The following is a 21681-nucleotide window of genomic DNA, read 5'->3' as shown; positions in this document are numbered from 1 at the left end:
CATGAAAACTAAAATCAGGAGAAGAGCCTAAGAGAATTAACGTCAGAAGAAGAGCCTATAAGAAATAAAATCTGGAGAAGACCCTAAAAAAATTCAAATCAGGAGAAGAGTCTAAGAGAATTAAAATCAGGAGAAGAGCCTAAAAAAATTTAAATCAGGAGAAGAGTCTAAGAGAATTAAAATCAGGAGAAGAGTCTAAGAGAAATAAAATCAGGAGAAGAGCCTAAGAGAAATAAAATCAGGAAAAGAGCCCAAGAGAAATAAAATCAGGAGAAGAGCCCAAGAGAAATAAAATCAGGAGAAGAGCCTAAGAGAATTAAAATAAGAAGAGAAGAGCCTAAACAAATTAAAATCAGAAGAGCCTAAGAGAAATAAAATCAGAAGAACCAAAGAGAATTAAAAAAAGGAGAAGAGTCTAAAAAAACTAAAATCAGGAGAAGAGAAGAGCCTAAAAAAACTAAAATCAGGAGAAGAGAAGAGCCTAAGAGAAAGAAAATCAGGAGAAGAGCCTGAACAAATTAAAAGGAGGAGAATAGCCTAAGAGAAATAAAATTAGGGGAAGAGCCTAAGAGAAATAAAATCAGGAGAAGAACCTAAGAGAATTAAAAACAGGAGAAGAGCCTAAAAAAACTAAAATAAGAAGAGAAGAGCCTAAAAAAATTAAAATCAGGAGAGGATCCTAAGAGAAATAAAATCAGGAGAAGAGCCTAAGCAAATTAAAATCAGGAGAAGAGCCTAAGCAAATTAAAATCAGGAGAAGAGCCTAAGCAAATTAAAATCAGGAGAAGAGCCCAAGAGAAATAATATCAGGAGAAGAGCATAAAAAAACTAAAATCAGAAGAGCCTAAAAAAATTAAAATCAGGAGAAGAGCCTAAGAGAATTTAAAAAAGGAGAAGAGTCTAAAAGAACTAAAATCAGGAGAAGAGAAGAGCCTAAGAGAAATAAAATCAGGAGAAGAGCCTAAAAAAACAAAAATCAGGAGAAGAGCCCAAGAGAAATAATATCAGGAGAAGAGCCTAAGAGAATTAAAATCAGGATAAGAGCCTAAGAGAAATAAAATCAGGAGAAGAGTCTAAGGGAAATAATATTAGGAGAAATCATAAAAAAACTAAAACCAGGAGAAGAGCCTAAGCAAATTAAAATCAGGAGAAGAGCCTAAGCAAATTAAAAGCAGGAGAATAGCCTAAGAGAAATAAAATTAGGGGAAGAGCCTACGAGAAATAAAATCAGGAGAACAGCCTAAGAGAATTAAATCAGGAGAAGAGCCTAAAAAAACTAAAATAAGAAGAGAAGAGCCTAAAAAAATTAAAATCAGGAGAAGAGTCTAAGCAAATTAAAATCAGGAGAAGAGCCTAAGCAAATTAAAATCAGGAGAAGAGCCCAAGAGAAATAATATCAGGAGAAGAGCATAAAAAAACTAAAATCAGAAGAACCTAAAAAAACTAAAATCAGGAGAAGACCCTAAAAAAATAAAAATCAGGAGAAGAGCCTAAAAAAATTAAAAAACAGGAGAAGAGTCTAAGAGAATTAAAATCAGGAGAAGAGTCTAAGAGAATTAAAATCAGGAGAAGAGTCTAAGAGAATTAAAATCAGGAGAAGAGTCTAAGAGAATTAAAATCAGGAGAAGAACTTAAAAAAATTAAAATCAGGAGAAGAGCCTAAGAGAAATAAAATCAGGAGAAGAGTCTAAGAGAAATAAAATCAGGAGATAAGCCTAAGAGAATTAAAATCAAGAGAGGAGTCTAAGAGAAATAAAATCAGGAGATAAGCATAAGAGAATTAAAAACAGGAGAAGAGCCTAAAAAAATAAAAATCAGGAGAAGAGCCTAAAAAAATTAAAAAACAGGAGAAGAGTCTAAGAGAATTAAAATCAGGAGAAGAGTCTAAGAGAATTAAAATCAGGAGAAGAGTCTAAGAGAATTAAAATCAGGAGAAGAGTCTAAGAGAATTAAAATCAGGAGAAGAACTTAAAAAAATTAAAATCAGGAGAAGAGCCTAAGAGAAATAAAATCAGGAGAAGAGTCTAAGAGAAATAAAATCAGGAGATAAGCCTAAGAGAATTAAAATCAAGAGAGGAGTCTAAGAGAAATAAAATCAGGAGATAAGCATAAGAGAATTAAAAACAGGAGAAGAGCCTAAAAAAACTAAAATAAGAAGAGAAGAGCCTAAAAAAATTAAAATGAGGAGAGGATCCTAAGAGAATTAAAATCAGGAGAAGAGCCTAAACAAACTAAAATCAGGAGAAGAGCCTAAGAAAACTAAAATCAGGAGAAGAGCCTAAGAAAACTAAAATCAGGAGAAGAGCCTAAGAAAACTAAAATCAGGAGAAGAGCCTAAACAAATTAAAATCAAGACAAAAGCCTAAAAAAACTAAAATCAGGAGAAGAGCAAAGCCTAAGAGAATTAAAATCAGGAGAAGAGCAAAGCCTAAGAGAATTAAAATCAGGAGAAGAGCAAAGCCTAAGAGAATTAAAATCAGGAGAAGAGCCTAAGAGAATTAAAATCAGGAGAAGAGCCTAAGAGAATTAAAATCAGGAGAAGAGCCTAAGAGAATTAAAATCAGGAGAAGAACCTAAGAGAATTAAAATCAGGAGAAGAACCTAAGAGAATTAAAATCAGGAGAAGAGCCTAAGAGAATTAAAATCAGGAGAAGAACCTAAGAGAATTAAAATCAGGAGAAGAGCCTAAGAGAATTAAAATCAGGAGAAGAGCCTAAGAGAATTAAAATCAGGAGAAGAGACTACGAGAATTAAAAGTAGGAGAAGAGACTACGAGAATTAAAAGTAGGAGAAGAGACTACGAGAATTAAAAGTAGGAGAAGAGACTACGAGAATTAATAGCAGGAGAACAGACTAAGATAAATAAAAGCAGAAGATGAGACTAAGAGAACTAAAGTCAGGAAAAGAGACTAAGAGAAATAAAAGCAAGACAAAATTAGACAGCATTTCTAAAGCTGCAATGCATCCCTGCTTCTCATGCTGCCTCCCCGACTCACCTCCAATGCCTGGACACTCCCAAAAGTTACCCAGATGGCCCCTACCATCACTAAAGCTCAGTGTCTCGTTACTCATCCTTTTAAATCTTGGAGATTACAGACGAGGACAGCTCAAGACGACCAATCTGGGTCAGTCGCCCCATCGTGAGGTGGTTTCTGCAGTCACGGGGTTACTCCGACTCAACTCTGAGGAAAAAAACCATAAGCGATATGTGAGTTGTGTGGCACGGGGCTCGAACCCCAGTGATCCCCCTACTGACCATCACCCAGGCCCTGACCAGAGTCGGACACTGTGGCTGTCATCTTCTGGGATACCTGAGTGAGCCAGAGACAAAATTAGAGGACATCTCTAAAGCTGCAGGGGATCCCCACTCCTCCTGCTGCCTCCCCAACACACCTACAAGGCTCCTCTCTCTTCAGCTGCTCCCAAGACCAACCCTGCAAATGAAATGGGCAAATGCTCAAACACTCACCTCTCAAACATTTAGGGACTGCTCACAACAAAAGCCAAAAACCTCTAAACCCTAGACACACTGGTTCCTACTCTACCTGGCCGGGACTCTATACACCCAAACAGGGCATCGCAAGACCATCCTGCTCACCGACTGCACAGCCATCGGCTCGACTCTCTAAGGGAACTGACAGGTTGATGTCAGACTCTGAGCAATATTCCATCTACCCACTGATCCACGGAGCAGGGTAGAGCAGGTCCAGGCTGACCCCAAGTGACTCACCCCACACCTGTGACCACACACACCATGTGACACAATTAAGAGACGAAGGACACAAACACGGACCAGACAAAGGACAGGACACAGACTGGAACTGCTCTGCCCTGCACACGTGAATCCAATGATAAAAATAAGCCCTTCCTTTCATGCGTCCAAATAACCTCTCACAGGATACCCCTTGCACTGGACTCATTTCAAAAATCCCTACAGGCGAGGCACACACTTGCACCGACTCCCAACCCCTCTCTGGGGCTTTGCCCTGCACTTATCTTGCAGAGAGCAGGGGATGCCAATCCATCTTGGATGCACAGGAGGGGCACCTGGGCTGGCTCAGAGGTTGCTGCCATCGTCAGACTACTCGGAGTCAACTGCGAGAAAGAAAACCAGACACCAGATCTCAGTAGTGTGGCACGTGGCCCCAGCCCCCACGATCCCTCTACTCACTGTCACTGAGGCAGGTCCTTGTGTCACTGGCTCTGACCAGAGTTGGACAATGTGCTGTCATCTTCTGGGATACCTGAGTGAGCCAGAGACAAAATTAGAGGCCATCTCTAAAGCTGCAGTGGATCCCCGCTCCTCCTGCTTCCTCCCCAACTCCCCTACAAGGCTCCTCTCTCTTCAGCTGCTCCCAAGACCGCCCCTGCAAATGAAATGGGAAAACGCTCAAACACTCAGCTCTCCAACATTTAGGAATTGCTCTCAACGAAAGCCAAAAACCTCCAAACCCCGGACACTCTTTGCTACTCTACCTAGCCGGGACTCTACACACCCCAGTAGGGCATCGCAAGACCATCCTGCTCACAGACTGCACAGTCATCGGCTCGACTCTCTAAGGGAACTGACATGCTGACCTGAGACTCGGAGCCAGATTCCATCTACCCACTGATCCACGGAGCAGGGCAGAGCAGGTCCAGGCTGACCCCAAGTGACACACCCCACACCTGTGACCACACACACCATGTGACACAATTAAGAGACGAAGGACACAAAACATGGACAAGACAAAGGACGTGACACAGACTGGAACTGCTCTGCCCTGCACACGGGAATCCAATGAGGAAAAGTAAGGACTTCCTTTGATGCGTCCAAATAACCTGTGGCAGGATACCCACTGCACTGGATTAATTGCAAAAATCTCTCCAGGTGAAGTACAGACTTCCACTGACACCCAACCCCTCTCTGGGTCTTTGCCCTGCACTTATCTTTCCGAGAGCCGGGGATGTGAATCCATCTTTGATGCACAGGAGGAGCACCTGGGCTGGCTCAGAGGTTCCCGCCATTGTCAGACTACTGAGAAGACAACTGCGAGAAAGAAAACAATAAACAATACGTGAGTTGTGTGGCACAGGGCTCGAACCCCAGTGATCCCCCTACTCACCAGCACACAGGCCCTGACCAGAGTCGGACACTGTGGCTGTCACATTCCAGGATACCTGAGTGAGTGAGACACAAAATTAGAAGACATCCCTAAAGCTGCAGGGGATCCCCGCTCCTCCTGCTGCCTCCCCAACTCACCTCCAAGGCTCCTCTCTCTTCAGCTGCTCCCAAGACCAACCCTGCAAATGAAATGGGCAAAGGCTCAAACACTCAGCTCTCAAACATTGGGGGATTGCTTACAACGAAAGCCAAAAACCTCTAAACCCTACACACTGGTTCCTACTCTACCTAGCCGGGACGCTATACACCCGAGCAGGGCACCGCAAGACCGTCCTGCTCACAGACTGGACAGACTCTGAGCAATATTCCATCTACCCACTGATCCACGGAGCAGGGCAGAGCAGGTCCAGGCTGAACCCAAGTGACACACCCCACACCTGTGACCACACACACCACGTGACACAATTAAGAGACGAAGGACACAAAACACAGACCAGACAAAGGACGGGACACAGACTGGAACTGCTCTGCCCTGCACACGTGAATCCAATGATAAAAATAAGCCCTTCCTTTCATGCGTCCAAATAACCTCTCACAGGATACCCCTTGCACTGGACTCATTTCAAAAATCCCTCCAGGCCAGGCACAGACTTGCCCCGACTCCCAACCCCTCTCTGGGGCTTTCCCCTGCACTTATCTTTCCGAGAGCTGGGGATGCCAATCCAGCTCGGATGCACAGGAGGGACACCTGGGCGGGCTCAGAGGTTCCTGCCATCATCAGACTACTAGGAGTCAACTGTGAGAAAGAAAACCAGACACCAGAACTGAGTAGTGTGGCACGTGGCCCCAGCCCCCATGATCCCTCTACTCACTGTCACTGAGGCAGATCCTTGTGTCACTGGCTCTGACCAGAGTTGGACAATGTGCTGTCATCTTCTGGGATACCTGAGTGAGTGAGACACAAAATTAGAGGCCATCTCTAAAGCTGCAGGGGATCCCCACTCCTCCTGCTGCCTCCCCAACTCACCTACAAGGCTCCTCTCTCTTCAGCTGCTCCCAAGACCGCCCCTGCAAATGAAATGGGCAAATGCTCAAACACTCAGCTCTCCAACATTTAGGGATTGCTCACAACGAAAGCCAAAAACTTTTAAACCCTAGACACTGGTTCCTACTCTACCTGGCTGGGACTCTATACACCCAAACAGGGCATCAGAAGACCATCCTGCTCACAGACGGGACAGCCATCGGCTCCACTGTCTAAGGGGACTGACAGTTTGATGCCAGACTCTGAGCAATATTCCATCTACCCACTGATCCACGGAGCAGGGCAGAGCAGGTCCAGGCTGACCCCAAGTGAGACACCACACACCTGTGACAACACACACCATGTGACACAATTAAGAGACGAAGGACACAAAACAGGGACCAGACAAAGGACGGGACACAGACTGGAACTGCTCTGCCCTGCACACGTGAATCCAATGATAAAAATAAGCCCTTCCTTTCATGCGTCCAAATAACCTGTGCCAGGATATCCCTTGCACTGGACTCATTTCAAAAATCCCTCCAGGCAATGCACAGACTTGCACCCACTCCCAACCCCTCTCTGGCTCTTTGCCCTGCACTTATCTTTCCGAGAGCCAGGGATGTGAATCCATCTTTGATGCACAGGAGGGGCACCTGGGCTGGCTCAGAGGTTCCTGCCATTGTCAGACTACTAGGAGTCAGCTGTGAGAAAGAAAACCAGACACCAGATCTCAGTAGTGTGGCACGTGGCCCCAGCCCCCACGATCCCTCTACTCACTCTCAACGAGGCAGGTCCCCGGGTCGCTGGCTCTGACCAGAGCCGGACAAGGTGCTGTCATCTTCTGGGATACCTGAGCAAGAGAGAGAAACAATTAGAGGGAATCTCTGAAGCTGCAGTGGATCCCCGCTCCTCCTGCTGCCTCCCCAACTCACCTCCAATGCTCATCTGCTCCCAAAGGTTACCCGGATGGCACAAGTATGTACACAGATTCACCACAAGTACACCGCCTGCAAAAGAGCAGCTAGTTTTGTCCTGCAGTCACTGCTCACCTTCCTCACCAGGCTCACCTTCCCTCTCGTGCCTATTCTCTGCTGGGCCTAGGGCTCTGCATCTTAAAAAAAACCAAAAAACCAAAACTAAACCACCAAACCATCCAAATGATCAGGTAAACCTAGGGCCAAAAGTCATGTCTTGGCTCTGACAAAGCATGTGCACAGATTCACCACAACACCTGTAAAAGACCATCTACTTCTGTCCTGGAGTCAATGCTCACCTTGCTCACAGGGACTCACCCAGATCACCTCCCCTCCGGTGCCTAGAGCCTCCTGGGGCCAGGGCTCTGCAGCTGAAAACAAAGAAAAACCAGGTAATGACCCACCTTCTTGCTCTGCTCCTCTGGTCTCTGTTCTGTTCAACTCTGCTTTACACCCTGTCCCTCTGACATGGTAAAGAAACCCTAACCAAAGACACCCAGATAAACGGGGAGAGCTCAAAGAGTCTCCCTTCTCTTTAGACAAACCACCCAGAGTCACTGCCTACAGCCAAAGACTGCAGCTGTAATTGCACAGAATATCTGGGTGAAGGAGAGGGAAACTTAAGTGGCACATCTTAAAAGTCAGTGGATGCCTTCACAGGCATTTAGGGGGCTGCTGGACTCTGCTTTCCACCCATACTACCTTCAAAACACTCCTGGCAATTCCTAAGCTGACACCTGAACCCTCACTCCATCTCTGGGCTGTAACCCCCCACTGACTACTTGCAAACCTGCCTGTTTGTAGCCATCTTCAACACAGAGCAGCTTCACCTTAGGGCGGGATAACACTTGTGAAAAAATGCCAAGCTGCAGTTGAGATGATCTGGAGATCCCAAAAGATGCAAGGCTCCTAAGGAAAAGAAAAAAAGATAACACATTATAAAAGCAGCTTACCAACACCAAGTTATTAAATTTAAAAACCCTGCATGTGAGTGTAACCCTCTTCATTGCCATATACAGCTCTGCTTCTTTGGATGCCAAAGCTGATGCTTCAATAAAGCAGGAATAGCTTGAGAAGTCCCATTCAATGAAAGAAAGGGAGAGCTCTTACCCCTTTGAAGCCCAGCTGCTGAATGACTTCCCTGACCAAAGGCTGGGGTTAATATACCCCTGGCCGTGCCCACCTCCCTTCCCGTGAGGCCCCGGGGAAAAGGGAGCAGCCCAATCCCAGACGGTACAAAAGCTCTGGGAGCAGCAGCACCTGAGTGGCATCTCTGACTTAAAATCAGGATGGGTGAAGAGCCTGCCGGAGAAAAGGATTCTTAATGAGAGCAGGTATTGTAGTCGGTTTTGGATTTAGAGTTGGTATGGGATTAGGATGTGGGATGGAGTGGGGCGGGATGGACCGGCGGGGGCTGAAGCAGCGGGGCTGGAGCGGCTCGGGGAAGGCTGGAGGAACGTGGCGAGGAGCGAGGAGTCGGGGCGGCGGGGAGCGAGGAGTCGGAGCGGCGGGAGGCTGGAGAGGCGCGGCGGGAGCTGGAGCGGCGTGGGCTGGGGCTCCGCGGTGTGGCCGCGTCCTACCTGTGGGACGAGCGTGATCCTGGCGGTACCGGAGCGAGGCGCGGGGGAGCCTGGAGGGAGCCTCGGGGCTGCCGGGACCCTCCCGGTGTGTCGGGCTGAGCCCCCGGGGCTGCCGGGACCCTCCCGGTGTGTCGGGCTGAGCCCCCGGGGCTGCCGGGACCCTCCCGGGGTGTCGGGCTGAGCCCCCGGGGCTGCCGGGACCCTCCCGGGGTGTCGGGCTGAGCCCCCGGGGCTGCCGGGACCCTCCCGGGGTGTCGGGCTGAGCCCCCGGGGCTGCCGGGACCCTCCCGGGGTGTCGGGCTGAGCCCCCGGGGCTGCCGGGACCCTCCCGGGGTGTCGGGCTGAGCCCCCGGGGCTGCCGGGACCCTCCCGGGGTGTCGGGCTGAGCCCCCGGGGCTGCCGGGACCCTCCCGGGGTGTCGGGCTGAGCCCCCGGGGCTGCCGGGACCCTCCCGGGGTGTCGGGCTGAGCCCCCGGGGCTGCCGGGACCCTCCCGGGGTGTCGGGCTGAGCCCCCGGGGCTGCCGGGACCCTCCCGGGGTGTCGGGCTGAGCCCCCGGGGCTGCCGGGACCCTCCCGGGGTGTCGGGCTGAGCCCCCGGGGCTGCCGGGACCCTCCCGGGGTGTCGGGCTGAGCCCCCGGGGCTGCCGGGACCCTCCCGGGGTGTCGGGCTGAGCCCCCGGGGCTGCCGGGACCCTCCCGGGGTGTCGGGCTGAGCCCCCGGGGCTGCCGGGACCCTCCCGGGGTGTCGGGCTGAGCCCCCGGGGCTGCCGGGACCCTCCCGGGGTGTCGGGCTGAGCCCCCGGGGCTGCCGGGACCCTCCCGGGGTGTCGGGCTGAGCCCCCGGGGCTGCCGGGACCCTCCCGGGGTGCTTCGCGACGGGGGATGTGGAGTGAGGTAATAACGGGAATCAGGAAGTGCTTCCACGGACCCGCGCCCGGTTCGGTGGTTGTCTGAGGTTTGAACCGGGAAAGAGCCGCTGTCCTGCGGTGAGGACCGGGGGAAATGGCCTTACTATGAGACTGGCGAGATTCGGATTAAAGACTAGGAAAAAACTGGGTGGTCCCGCATTGGAATAGGCTGCCCAGGGAGGTGGTGGAGTCACCGTTGCTGCAGGTGTTCAAGAAGTGTCCGGATCTGGCGCTGGGTGACGGTTTAGGAGTTACAGTGGCAGTGTTGGGTAATAGTTGGACTGTGATGCCGAAAAACCCGGTCTGAAAGACTGCTCAGAGACTTTTGTGTTTTAAAACAGCAAGATATTTGTTTATTCAACACTGGGAGCAAGCCAGCTTGTACTTAATTACAATTAATTAATTAAGTAAGTAATTACTCACAATCTGCACTCTTTTAATTATGGTTCTTAATTTATAACACAGCCATAAATTGGGTAATGATAACAAAAAAAGGCACGACCTTTTCCAGCTGCAGGTGCCATCCAGCCTGCCTTTGACAAAGGAGGAGCATTGAGGTTGAGTCGGGGAGGTAGTGAGGAGGTGCTGGGGTCTCCCTTACTTTCAGAAACACCCCGTAACTTTTTTTCTCACTCCCCCAGGTACGGCACACGGTGACGGCAGCAGCCTCCGACTGGGGTTGGAGCCAGTGGCCCGAGAACCTCTCAGCTCAGGGGAGGGTGAGTAGCCAATTGCGGGGTTATCTCCCACGTGCTGCCCAACTCCTGTGTCAGTTTCTGTTTTCTTTCTCACAGCGACCGAGTCAGGGATCACAGGACCCTCTGAGCCAGCCGGGTGTCCTTCCTTGGCATCGAAGATGGATTCACATCCCCGGCTGTGGGAAAGATAAGTGGAGGGCTCCCACCTGGAGAGGGGATGAGAGCTGGGTCCAGTTTTATGGTTAGGAGGGAGGGATTTTCAAATGAGCACAGGGGAAAGGGTCTGCCCTAACAGGCCCTTGGCACACATAGGAGGAGCAGTTTACTTTTCATCATGGAGTAGGATGTGCAGAGCAGAGCAGTTCAGGTCTGTGTTGTGTCCTTTGTCCAGTCTGTGTTTTGTGTCTTACACTTCACAGTCACTGTGTCTTTGCTTCCTGCCCTCAAAGGTCTTATCTGAGATGTCAAGGCATCATTCCTAGGGTCTTGAACCTCTGCACTGCCCAGCTCAGTGCCCATACCATCCGTTCTTTGGCTCACTAGCTTGGACACGCATTGGAATCGCATCTGAGAAGTGTCAGGTCAGGTGTCTTTTACAGCCTCCTTACAGGTTGTATCAGTAGCTGTGCTGTGCAGTCATCCCTTGTCATCCCACCTGGGACTTGTGAGAATCTAAGAAGATTCTGAACACAGCATTGTCTCCCATCCATCTTAGCAATTTTGTAGGCAGTTCTTGTCCCAGGCCATTCTGTTAGAGTGTCTTTTCAGGCTCCTCAGAGCCTCCTCCGTTCAGTCTCGCCGTATCCTCCGTCTTCTCGTGCGGCAGCACATCCATTTTTGGCGTCGTTCCTTTCTCAGAGTTCTCTCTCCTGGTTGCACCACAGCACTTGTCTGGAAATGTGTCCTTGGAGTTTGTGTTGGGCCTGGAACTGCTCTGCCCTGCAGTGTAGAGTTGGGGGTAGGTGGAGTAGAAAGGAGACTTCCCAGTTACCCTGTGATAGGCTCAGCCACTGAGGGCAGGGCCTTAAAGTGAGGGCAGTGTTTATTTGTGCAGGCTGTCTTTGGACCCCAGAGGGCTTGTCTAAGGAGAAATTAGAATTGCACAGCAGTTAATGTTGCCCTGTCTATATGGCTGACTCTGGTAACTCATTTCTTTGCAGTGTCAGAGGGACTGGATGTAAAGCAGAGATGAACAGAAGAGGCCAAAGGGGACAAAGACACGGCTCGGAGTGACCCTGAGAAGCCCCAGATTGGCAGCGGGGTCCCTTCCCCCGGAGTGTGGGGGGACACCTTACAATTAAATGGAGTTTTCTGGTGTTGTGTGGTCAGTGGGGCACACGTGGGTGGAGGGGCTGAGGGTCTTTTCTTCCCTAAAGGAGGACCCTGACCCAATTCCATCCCCGTGCATCCCAGTCCCTCCCCAGTTCCCATCCCAGTGCCTCCCAAGTGCCCTCAATCCTATCCCAGTCCCTCCCAGGGAGAGATCCACTGCAACCCAGTGCTCCCAGTCCCTCCCAAGTGCCCTGAATCCCATCCCAGTCTTGTTTTATTTTATTAAAAATAAAATCAAAATGAATTGGTAAAATGTCTCACTCCCGGTCCCCTCCCAGTGTCACTCCCAGTACCCCCAGTCCCCTCCCATTCCCCTCCCAGTGTCCTTCCAGTTCCCATACTGGTCACAGTGGAGTTGGTTCCATTGCTGATTTGACCCTTTACTGACAACTGGACAATGAGGTCAAAGGTCACTGTGGTGGTGGTGGTGGGGTGTCTCAGGAAGTTCCCAGTGATAACTGGGGGGGGTCCCAGGGGCCACTGGGGGGGTCTCAGAGGATTCCAGGGCACACTGGGGGGTCTCTGAGGGGGGGTAGTGGAGGCTCCTGGGAGGGTCTCAAGCAGGAATGGGGGTGGGAGGGGGTCCCAGGGGATATTTGGGGTCCCTCAGGGGTTGGGGGGGTTGGGGGAAGGGTGGCCCCTGGGGGGTCTCTGACACCCCCCCCACCCTCCCCAGGCTGATCTGTCACCTCTGACCCCTCCTGGATCTCTGACACCCCCCTCCCCTCTCCCAGAGCACTTGAGACCCTCTTGGACCCCCCAGGGACCTCCCAGTTCCCCCTCAGATCCCTGAGTAACCCCTGGGACCCCCATAACTGACCCCACCTGGGGGAAAAGGTGACTCAGGATCACTTTGGTCATTGACATCATCAGCCCCAAGAGCTTTCTGGGGGGGCACCTTTGGTCTGGGACAAGAAGCAGGCTTTGAGAAGCTCTAGTTTTTACTTCCAAGGAAAACCCCCAAGTGCTGCCCCCTCCCCGTCCTCATGTCCATTCCACAGACTTGTGGGGCCGGGACCCCTCTGACCTACTCAGCACAGAGGTCTGAGGGGTCCTTGTTTTTTAGGTACCCCCTCTACGCTCACCCCTCTACCCCCAAACCTCCTTGGGATCACCCAAAAATCCCCCTGACCCTCCTCTCAGGTGTCACCTGTCGGCCAGGGACTCACCTGGGTGTCACCTGGTGGCCAGGGACTCACCTGGGTGTCACCTGGGTCTCCCCTGGGGGCCAGGGACTCACCTGGACACCTCTTTCCCCTCCCGGACACCTGGGTCTCCCCCAGGGCACCTGAGTGTCCTCAAAGTCACCTGTGTCACTCGTGTCCCCCTGCACACCTGGGTCCTCCATCACATCTGTCCCCCCCCCTGCACCTGCGTGGACCTCCCCAAACTGCCCCAGAGGATCCTCTTTTTTCCTTTCCCAAAAACCCCCCCTTCTGGATCCCTCTTTCCCTTGCTTTTCCCCAGCCCCGGGGGTCTGGCTGATGGGTGGGTTTGGACGGGGGGAGTGGGGGGAGGTCGGGGGGTCTGGGAGGGGGTGGGGGAGCACCCTGGGAGGGGGAGGGGAGGGGCAGAGCCACCCCAGACATTGTGGTGAGGAAACATCGGAACTTCCTCAACGTCGGCAAAGCCACATCCCCACCCCTCCCCCTCCCCGGGGACACCCAAAAATCGGGGTCACCCAGGGACGGGGCACCTGAACAGCAGGGTGGCCCCCGTTGCCCACCCCGTCGCCACAGGACGGGGGACTCCTGAAGTTTGGGGGGCCCTGGGAGCTTGGGGGGGTTCCACCATCCCACCAGGATAACCAGGTATGTAGGGGGGATGGGTGAGGGTTGGGGGGGCACCTGGGCCCCTCCCTGGACACCTGGGTCACCCCTGGGCACCTGGAGTGCCCCCCAATCCCCCGGGGGTCTCCCCAAACGCCTGGGTGAGTCCACCTGGATACCTGGCTCTGCTCTGTGTCCCACCGGGGCCCCGTGGTCCGACCAGGGGAAACTTCCTGGGCCACCTCCTGACCCACCTGTGTCCCTCCTGGGCCAACTCCTGACCCACCTGTGTCCCTCCTGGGCCAACTCCTGACCCACCTGTGTCCCTCCTGACCCACCCATGCCCCCTCCCAGGTCGGACCCCTCTCCCGCCCAGGCCCACCTGGCCCCACCATGCTGGTCCTCACCATCTACATCCTCACCTTTGCCGTGGGGTTCCCGGCCAACGTGTTCACCTTCACCACCCTGGTGGCCAAGGCCCGGCGGCACGGCCCGTCCCCGTCCGACCTGCTGCTGCTCAACCTGACGGCGGCCGACCTGCTGCTGCTGCTCTTCCTGCCCTTCAAGATGGCCGAGGCGGCGGCGGGGATGGTGTGGCCGCTGCCGGCCGCGCTCTGCCCCGTGGCCAACTTCTGCTTCTACTCCAGCATCTACCTGAGCAGCCTGTTCCTGACGGCGCTGAGCGTCCGGCGCTACCTGGGCGTGGCGTTCCCGCTGCGGCTGCGGGGCCGGGGCCGCCTGGGCCGCGTGGCGGCCGCCAGCGCCGTGCTCTGGCTCCTGGCCTGCTCCCACTGCTCCATCGTCTTCATTGCCTCCTACCACGGCGGGGGGCTCGGGGCAGGGCAGCAGGGTGGGCTCAGGCCCCACGAGCCAAAGACCCCCAGCACTGCCGAGCCCAACACCCACGAGCCCAGGACCCCCAACCACAACCTCTCCAAGGACCCCAACCCAAAACTCTCCAAGCCCCTCAATCCCCGTGATTCCAAGATCTCCCCCAACTTCTCCAAGACCCTCCATCCCCATTACTCCACGACCTATCCCAACCACGCCAAGCCCCCCAACCTCTCCCCCTCCATCCCCCCTGCCCCCTCCGTCCCCTTCAGGTGCTACGACGACTTCTCTGAGGACCAGCTGAGCTTCGTCCTCCCGCTGCGCCTCGAGCTCTTCCTCGTCCTGTTCCTGGTGCCGTTCGGCATCACCGTGTTCTGCTACGTCGGCTTCGTGCGGGCGCTGCTCGCGCGCCCCAACATCCCGCGGGCGAAGCGCCGGCGCGCCGTGGGCCTGGCCGTGGCCACCATGGTCAACTTCGGGCTCTGCTTCGCCCCCTACAACCTGTCGCACGTGGTGGGCTTCGTGCAGGGCCGCAGCCCGCCCTGGAGGGTCTACGCGACGCTCCTGAGCAGCCTCAACGCCGCCATCGACCCCCTCGTCTTCTACTTCTCGTCCGGCGCCGTGCGGGGGGCCCTGGCGGGGGTGGGGGCGGCGCTGCTGGGCAGGGTGTGGGGGGGGTTGGGGGGGACCGGGGGGAGCCGGGGGGGTGAGGGGGGGCAGCAGACATGAGGGGAGGGGTGGGGGGGAGAGGGGGGGCAGATGGGGGGGTTCTGAGGGCTTGGGGGGGGGGGTCAGTGTCCCCATGATGTCATCGTTGGGTCATGGCATCAGCCCTCTGGCCATGGGATGGGGAGATACTGGTGGTTATGATGTCATCGGAGGAATGACGTCACCGTTTGGTCGCGGCGTGGTGGGGGCGATGACATCACCGTTGGGTCGTGGCGTCATCCCCATGGCCACGGGATGGGGTGATGACGTCAGCGCTATGAAAGTATAAAACCACCGCTTTATTAAATATATAAAAGCAGAGAAAGAAAGAGAACCAAACGATTCGAGGGAACAGTGGGGGGGATGTGTGCCCTGGGGAGGATTGGAACCCTCGGATGGGCAACGCAAGTCGCCCCACGGCGACAGTGGCGGCTCCGCCCCGTCCTGCTGCCATGGCGACGGTCCTCCAGCGCGCCCCGCCCCGCCCCCGCCCCAAGATGGCGGCAGCCGCTCTGCCCTGCGCGCCCTTGGCCGCCTCTATGGCCGCAGCCTCGACCAATGGGCGCGGGGCGAGGGAGGACCCAGCCAATGGGAGCGCGCGGAGAGGCGGGACCGCGGTCGGCTCCGGCCAACGGGAGCGCTCGGCCGGGCGGCGGTGGCCAATGGGCGCTCAGGGGGGCGTGGCCAGGGCTCCGCGCTCTCCGGTCCCGGCCGCGTGAGTCCGGAGGGGAGGGGGCCAGTTTTGGGGGGCATTTTAGGGGTAATTCTGGGGGGTTTGGGGACGCGCGGGGGGGAGACGGGGCGAGAGGGGCGGGGCTGGGGCCACCTCTTGTGCGGGAGTCGTTTGGAGGGGATTTGGAGGGGGGTTGGAGGGAGATTTTGGGGGGGGTGGCGGTTTTGTGGCAATTTTGGGGGATTTGGGGACACCCGGGGGGGGGGAGAGGAACAAGGGGAAGGGGCCGGGGACTCCCCTTGTGTGGAAGTCGTTTGGGGTGAGGGGTTTGAGGGAGATTATTTTGGGGGGGCAGGATCGGGACCCCCAAGTTGGGGGGGAAAAGGGGGTGAGATTTAAAGGGGGGAGTTTGGGGAGGGAAAGGGTCGTTTCGGCGACCTCCTCGTGGGGTTGGGGGTGGGTTTTTGGGGGGCAGGGGGGGTGTTTTGAGGCTGGTTTTGGGGGATGTCTGACCCCCCCCCTTTTCCCCCCAGCCCCCCACCCCCACCATGGGCAACGTCTGGGCCGCCGGGTCCCCCCCGCCCCCCCCCCCACGGCGCCCCCTCCCCCCCTCCTGCCCGTGCCCCCCCCCGGCTTTGGGGGCCCACCCCCCATGAGCGGCCTGGGGGTGCCTGGGGGGGGCCCCTCCCAGCCCCGCGGAGACCCCCGGGGGAGACCCCCTGCCCAACCCAGGGGCCTTCGAGGAGTGTCACCGGCGCTGCAAGGGTGAGTGGGACGGGGGGACACCCCCAAAATGACCCCCTCCAAATCCCTGATCCTCCCCTGGGACCCCCAGAGCCCTCCACGGCCCCCACAGGGACCCCCAAACTAGGGCATCCCCTCCCAAATCACCCCCCCAAATCCCTAAATCTTCCCAGAGACCCCCAGAGCCCTCCAGGGACCCCCAAATGCCTTCAGAGACCCCCCAGATCCCTCCATGTCCCCCCTAGTGCCCCCCCAAAAACCTAAATTCCCCCAGGGACCACCAAATCCCTTCAAGTACCTGCAGTTCCCCCCAAAACCGAGGGGGTTCCCCTGCTAAGTCCCCCCCAAATCACTTCAGAGCACCCCCAGATCTCTCCCCCAGTGCCCCCCACCCCATCCCTCCTGCCCCACCCCGGGGGTCCCCCCCTGACCCCCCCTGTGCCCCCCAGAGCTGTTCCCGGTGCAGATGGAGGGGGTGAAGCTGACGGTGAACAAGGGGCTCAGCAACCACTTCCAGGTGGGTTTTTGGGGGTGCAGGGGGGTCAGAAGGAGGATGGGGGGTTCCCCCCCTTTCCCAGCCCCCTCAAACCCTCTCTCCGCCCCCCCAGGTGAACCACACGGTCGCCCTCAGCACTTTGGGGGAGTCCAACTATCATTTTGGGGCCACCTATGTGGGCACGAAGCAGCTGAGCCCCACTGAGGTGAGCTGGGGGGGTCTGGGGGCTTCCCTGGCCTTCCCTTCCCTCTCCTCCCATTCCCAGTCCTTCCATCCTCTTCTCTTCCCAAATCTTCCTTTCCCCAACCTTCTCTTCTCCCTTCCCTTTCCCCTTCCCCTTTTTGGGAGTTCTGGGAGCCCCTAAATCCCTGGATTTCCTCCCGAACCCCCCCAGGCCTTCCCGGTGCTGGTGGGGGACATGGACAACAGCGGGAGCCTCAACGCTCAGGTGATCCACCAGGTGACGGGGAGGCTTCGCACCAAGGTGGCCTTCCAGGTATGGTTTGGGGGCTGCCCTGGGACTGGGGAGACCCCCCGGGATTGGGGGAGCACCTGCTGGGATTGGGGGGACACCCTAAAAACAGGAATCCCCCCCAAAGAAAGGGGAGATGCCGCGAGGGGCCGAGGGCAGGGAGGGAGTTGGGGTGGGGGGAAAGACCTGAACACGGGGGGAACCCCCTGAAAATGGGGGACCCCCAGAGAAGGGGGGGCCACGCTGACATTTTGGGGCACGCCCTTACCTTTGCAGACCCAGCAGGCGAAGTTTGTGAACTGGCAGGTGGACGGGAGTATCGGGGGAGCGACTTCACGGCTGCCCTGACCCTGGGGAACCCCGACATCCTGCTGGGGATCAGGTGAGGGGGGACCTCAAAATCTGGGGCTTCGGTGGAGCCCCCGGAATCACCCACCCCAAATCCCTGGGGGGAAAGGGAAAACCCTATTTTGGGGTCTTCCCCAGAGTCTGTAATGACTGGGAGCCCCCCAGTCTCTCAGGGAGGGGGAGAGGAGGGTCCCCTCCCTCACAGACCCTCAGCCCTCATTTTTGGGGTGTCTCCCCCCGCAGGGATCCTGGTGGCCCATTACCTGCAGAGTGTGACCCCCACCCTGGCGCTGGGGGGGGAGCTGGTCTATCACCGGCGCCCGGGAGAGGAGGGGGCCGTGGTGTCCCTGGCTGGGCGTTACACAGGTGGGACCCCAAAACCCTGGGAAGGGCAGGGGGGGACCCCAAAACCCTGGGGAGGGCGTGGGAGGGGACCCCAAAACCTGGGGAGGGCGTGGGGGGGACCCCAAAGCCCCCCTGCACAGGTGGGACCCCAAAACCCTGGGGAGGGCGTGGGGGGAACCCCAAAACCCCCCTGCACAGGTGGGGACCCCAAAACTCGGGGGGGGACACCAAAAATCCCCTGCACAGGTGGGACCCCAAAACCCTGGGGAGGGCGTGGGGGGTACGCCAAAATCCCCCTGCAGAGATGGGACCCCAAAGCCCTGGGGAGGGTGTGGGGGGGATGCCAAAATCCCCCTGCACAGGTGGGACCCCAAAACCCTGGGGGGGACCCCCAAAAATCCACTGCACAGGTGGGACCCCAAAGCCTGAGGAGGGGGGGGGGGGACCGCAAACCCTCCCTGCACAGCTGGGACCCCAAAACCCTGGGGCAGCAGGACCCCAAAAATCCCCTACACAGGGGACCTAAAACCCCTGTACAGGTGGGACCCCAAAGCCCTACATAGGTGGGACCCCAAACTCCTACAGAGGTGGGACCCCCAAAACCCAGGGGGGGCATGCAGGGGACCCCAAAAACCCCTGCACAGGGATCCCAAAACCCTACATAGGTGAGACCTCAAAACCCGAGGGGTAAGTGGGGGGGCTGTGGGTGACCCCAAATCCTGGTGTGACCCCAAAACTCCTCCCCAGCCCCCACGTGGATCGGGACCCTCACGCTGGGGCAGGCGGGGGGCTCACGCCACCTACTACCATCGTGCCAGCGAGCAGGTACAGGGGACCCCAAAAACAGGGGTGGGACCCCAAAAACAGGGGGTGGGACCCCAAAAACGGGAGGGGACCCCAAAAGGGGAGGGGACCCCAAAAATGAGGGGGTGGGACATCCCAAAAGAGAGAAGTCCCTGGATTTGGAGGGGTCTGACCCCAAAGTTTGGGGGGGGTCTGACCCGAGGGGGGGTTACCTTGGCTATTGGGGGGGGTCTGACCCCGAGGGGGGGGGTTACCTTGGCTATTGGGGGGGGTCTGACCCCGAGGGGGGGGTTACCTTGGCTATTGGGGGGGGTCTGACCCCGAGGGGGGGTTACCTTGGCTATTGGGGGGTGTCTGACCCCGAGGGGGGGTTACCTTGGCTATTGGGGGGGGTCTGACCCCGAGGGGGGGGTTACCTTGGCTATTGGGGGGTGTCTGACCCCGAGGGGGGGTTACCTTGGCTGTTGGGGGGTGTCTGACCCCGAGGGGGGGGTTACCTTGGCTATTGGGGGGTGTCTGACCCCGAGGGGGGGTTACCTTGGCTATTGGGGGGTGTCTGACCCCCCAGGCACCCTCAGCTGCAGGTGGGGGTGGAGTTCGAGGCCAGCACGAGGCTCCAGGATTCCAGCGTCGCCTTCGGGTACCAGCTGGAGCTGCCCCGAGGGAACCTCCTGTTCCGGGGTACGAGGGGGGACCCCAAAAACTGGGGAGGGGGGCCTAGAAACGGGGGAGGAGGAGGAGGAGGAGGTTGGGCAGAGAGCAAAAACGGAGGGGTGTGGGGACACCCCAAAAAATAAGGGGGGGGGGAGAGAAGGGAGACCCCAAAGATGGGGTTGACTGGTGAGGGGGGGGAATGGGTCCCCCAAGGTGTCCCCCAAGGTGTCCCCATGTCCCCTCCGTGCTGTGCAACCCCCTCCGTGTGCCCCGGGGCCCCCTGGGTGTCCTCAATGTCCCCCTCCATGCCCCCCCCATGTCCCATGTGACCCCCCCAAAGTCCCCTGTGACCCCGCAGTGTCCCCCATGTCCCCAATGTCCCCCTCCATGCCCCCCCATGTCCCCTGTGACCCCTGCAGTGTCCCCCATGTCCCCAATGTCCCCTGTGATCCCTGCAGTGTCCCCCATGTCCCCAATGTCCCCTGTGACCCCTGCAGTGTCCCCCATGTCCCCCCATGTCCCCTGTGACCCCTGCAGTGTCCCCCATGTCCCCCCAGGGTCCCCCATGTCCCCAATGTCCCCCTCTATGCCCCCCCATGTCCCCTGTGACCCCCACAGTGTCCCCCATGTCCCCCATGCCCCCCCTGTGTCCCCTGTGACCCCCACAGTGTCCCCCATGTCCCCTGTGACCCCCACAGTGTCCCCAATGCCCCCCATGTCCCCTGTGACCCCTGCAGTGTCCCCCATGTCCCCCCGTGTCCCCTGTGACCCCCGCAGTGTCCCCCATGTCCCCTGTGACCCCTGCAGTGTCCCCCATGTCCCCCAGGGTCCCTGGACAGCTCGTGGCAGGTGGGGGCTGTGCTGGAGAAGAAGCTGCCGCCGCTGCCCCTCACGCTGGCGCTCGGGGCCTTCCTGAACCACCGCAAGGACAAGTTCCACTGCGGCTTCGGCCTCACCATCGGCTGAGGGGCCCCACCCTCCTCCTCCTCCTCCTCCTCCTCACCTTCGGCCTCGCCATCGCCCGAGGGGCCTCGTCACCATCCTCATCTTCACCTTCGGCCTCGCCATCGCCTGAGGGGCCTCGTCCTCATCCTCGGCCTCACCTTCGGCCTCGCCATCGCCCGAGGGACCTCATCACCATCCTCATCTTCACCTTCGGCCTCGCCATCGCCCGAGGGACCTCATCACCATCCTCATCTTCACCTTCGGCCTCGCCATCGCCCGAGGGACCCCCGTCCTCCTCGTCCTCTTCATCGCTGCCGTCCTGCCCATCGTCACCCTCATCATCCTCAGCCCCGCTGCCCTTCACCTCCCTCCTCCCCTTCATCTCCCTCCTCCTCCTCCTCCTCCTCCTCTCCCCCCCAGCTGCCGGCAGCCCCCACTCCCCCCCTTCCAAAGCCACTTTTGGGGGTCGTTCCCCCCCCATCTGGACTCACCCCCCCTCCCCGCGGGGAATTGAGGAGGGGGGGCCCCAATTCCTGCCCACCCCCCTGCCCACCCCCTCCTCTGAGGACCCCTCAGAGACTGGATGGATTTTGGGGTTCAAGGGGGGGTCACGAGGAGACCAGACACCCCCCCCCCAAAAAAACAACACTGGGGGGGCCCCTCAGTGCCCCCCCCCACCAAACAAAGATTGGGGGGGCCCCCTCTCAGTGGGGGGGCTCCCAATAAAGCAACTGGCCTCGGGTTTGGGGGTCTTGGCTGTTTTTGGAGGGGGGGGCACAAGTTCCCCTCTCCCCCCTCCCAGTTATTCCCCAAAGCCCCCCACCCAAAAAAAAAAAGCCCCAAAAAACAGGGGGGAGGTAGGGACATGGGGGGGAAACCCCGATATGGGGGGACCCCCCCAGTATTTGAGGGGGGACCTGATACCAGGGGAGGGGGCAGCCCAGGTTTTTAGGGGGGGTCTCTGTGCCCCAAAACCACCCCAGGGTCACCCCGAATTTGGGCCTGCCAGAACAGTCCCACCCACATCTTTGTGGGTCCCCAATCTGGGGGGGCAAACACCAATTTTGGGGTTCACCCCCCCCAATACCCAGTTGGGGGGGTCCCAGCCCCATCCTGGGGGTTCAGCCCCCCTCGAGCTGGGGGGACATTGAAGGGGGGGGGACATTTGGGTGACATTTCCTTCCCCCTGGAGCTGGTTCGGGGGGTTCAGGCCCCCACCCCAGTCCCTGTTTTTGGGGTTCCCCCGGCTGTGTGTGGGGGGAGTCACC

General features: G+C 57.1%; 2 protein-coding genes and 4 long non-coding RNA genes across 11 annotated transcripts in view; 3 read left to right on the top strand and 3 right to left on the bottom strand.

The window, feature by feature from the left end:
* Positions 1 to 73, top strand: part of LOC127464927 (uncharacterized) — a 1375-nt gene extending 1302 nt beyond the window's left edge. For all 3 annotated transcript variants that reach the window (XR_007901704.1, XR_007901705.1, XR_007901706.1), the window contains one exon: positions 1 to 73. This exon is cut by the window's left edge and continues 245 nt beyond it. This is a non-coding gene — a long non-coding RNA (uncharacterized LOC127464927).
* A 3985-nt stretch (positions 74 to 4058) lies between these two features.
* On the bottom strand, positions 4059 to 6407 carry LOC127464926 (uncharacterized). Its single transcript, XR_007901703.1, has 3 exons — positions 6132 to 6407; positions 5853 to 6049; positions 4059 to 4980 (listed from the first exon to the last, which is right to left on the bottom strand). It is a non-coding gene; the product is annotated as an uncharacterized LOC127464926 (long non-coding RNA).
* A 178-nt stretch (positions 6408 to 6585) lies between these two features.
* Positions 6586 to 7479, bottom strand: LOC127464928 (uncharacterized). Its single transcript, XR_007901707.1, has 4 exons — positions 7424 to 7479; positions 7064 to 7138; positions 6909 to 6981; positions 6586 to 6832 (listed from the first exon to the last, which is right to left on the bottom strand). It is a non-coding gene; the product is annotated as an uncharacterized LOC127464928 (long non-coding RNA).
* Positions 7480 to 13169: 5690 nt separating this feature from the next.
* On the top strand, positions 13170 to 14896 carry LOC127464925 (free fatty acid receptor 3-like; the record flags this gene model as incomplete). Its single annotated transcript, XM_051775393.1, has 2 exons — positions 13170 to 13435; positions 13748 to 14896. A coding segment is annotated over exon 2 (1110 nt), but the record flags the coding sequence as incomplete, so codon positions are not given.
* Positions 14897 to 14992: 96 nt separating this feature from the next.
* LOC127464924 (uncharacterized) lies at positions 14993 to 19478 on the bottom strand. 4 transcript variants are annotated; one of them, XR_007901699.1, is made up of 3 exons: positions 19352 to 19478; positions 17586 to 17688; positions 14993 to 15207 (listed from the first exon to the last, which is right to left on the bottom strand). It is a non-coding gene; the product is annotated as an uncharacterized LOC127464924 (long non-coding RNA). The 4 variants fall into 4 exon arrangements; XR_007901700.1 differs by lacking the exon at positions 19352 to 19478 and adding an exon at positions 19312 to 19337; XR_007901701.1 differs by lacking the exon at positions 19352 to 19478 and adding an exon at positions 19231 to 19256.
* On the top strand, positions 15606 to 20577 carry TOMM40 (translocase of outer mitochondrial membrane 40). Its single transcript, XM_051775392.1, is given in 12 exon segments — positions 15606 to 15692; positions 16139 to 16370; positions 16799 to 16866; positions 16958 to 17050; positions 17240 to 17341; positions 17594 to 17630; positions 17633 to 17693; positions 17904 to 18031; positions 18758 to 18795; positions 18797 to 18835; positions 19393 to 19495; positions 20295 to 20577. Coding segments are annotated over 11 exon segments (1026 nt in total). The 5' UTR covers positions 15606 to 15692; positions 16139 to 16153; the 3' UTR covers positions 20435 to 20577.
* The last annotated feature ends 1104 nt before the right edge of the window (positions 20578 to 21681 follow it).

The sequence above is a fragment of the Manacus candei genome, unplaced genomic scaffold, assembly GCF_025592945.1.
Source record: "Manacus candei isolate 608988 ecotype Guabito, Panama unplaced genomic scaffold, ASM2559294v1 h1tg000294l, whole genome shotgun sequence".
Taxonomy (NCBI): domain Eukaryota; kingdom Metazoa; phylum Chordata; class Aves; order Passeriformes; family Pipridae; genus Manacus; species Manacus candei.
This window is presented reverse-complemented; position numbering and strand designations above follow the sequence as displayed.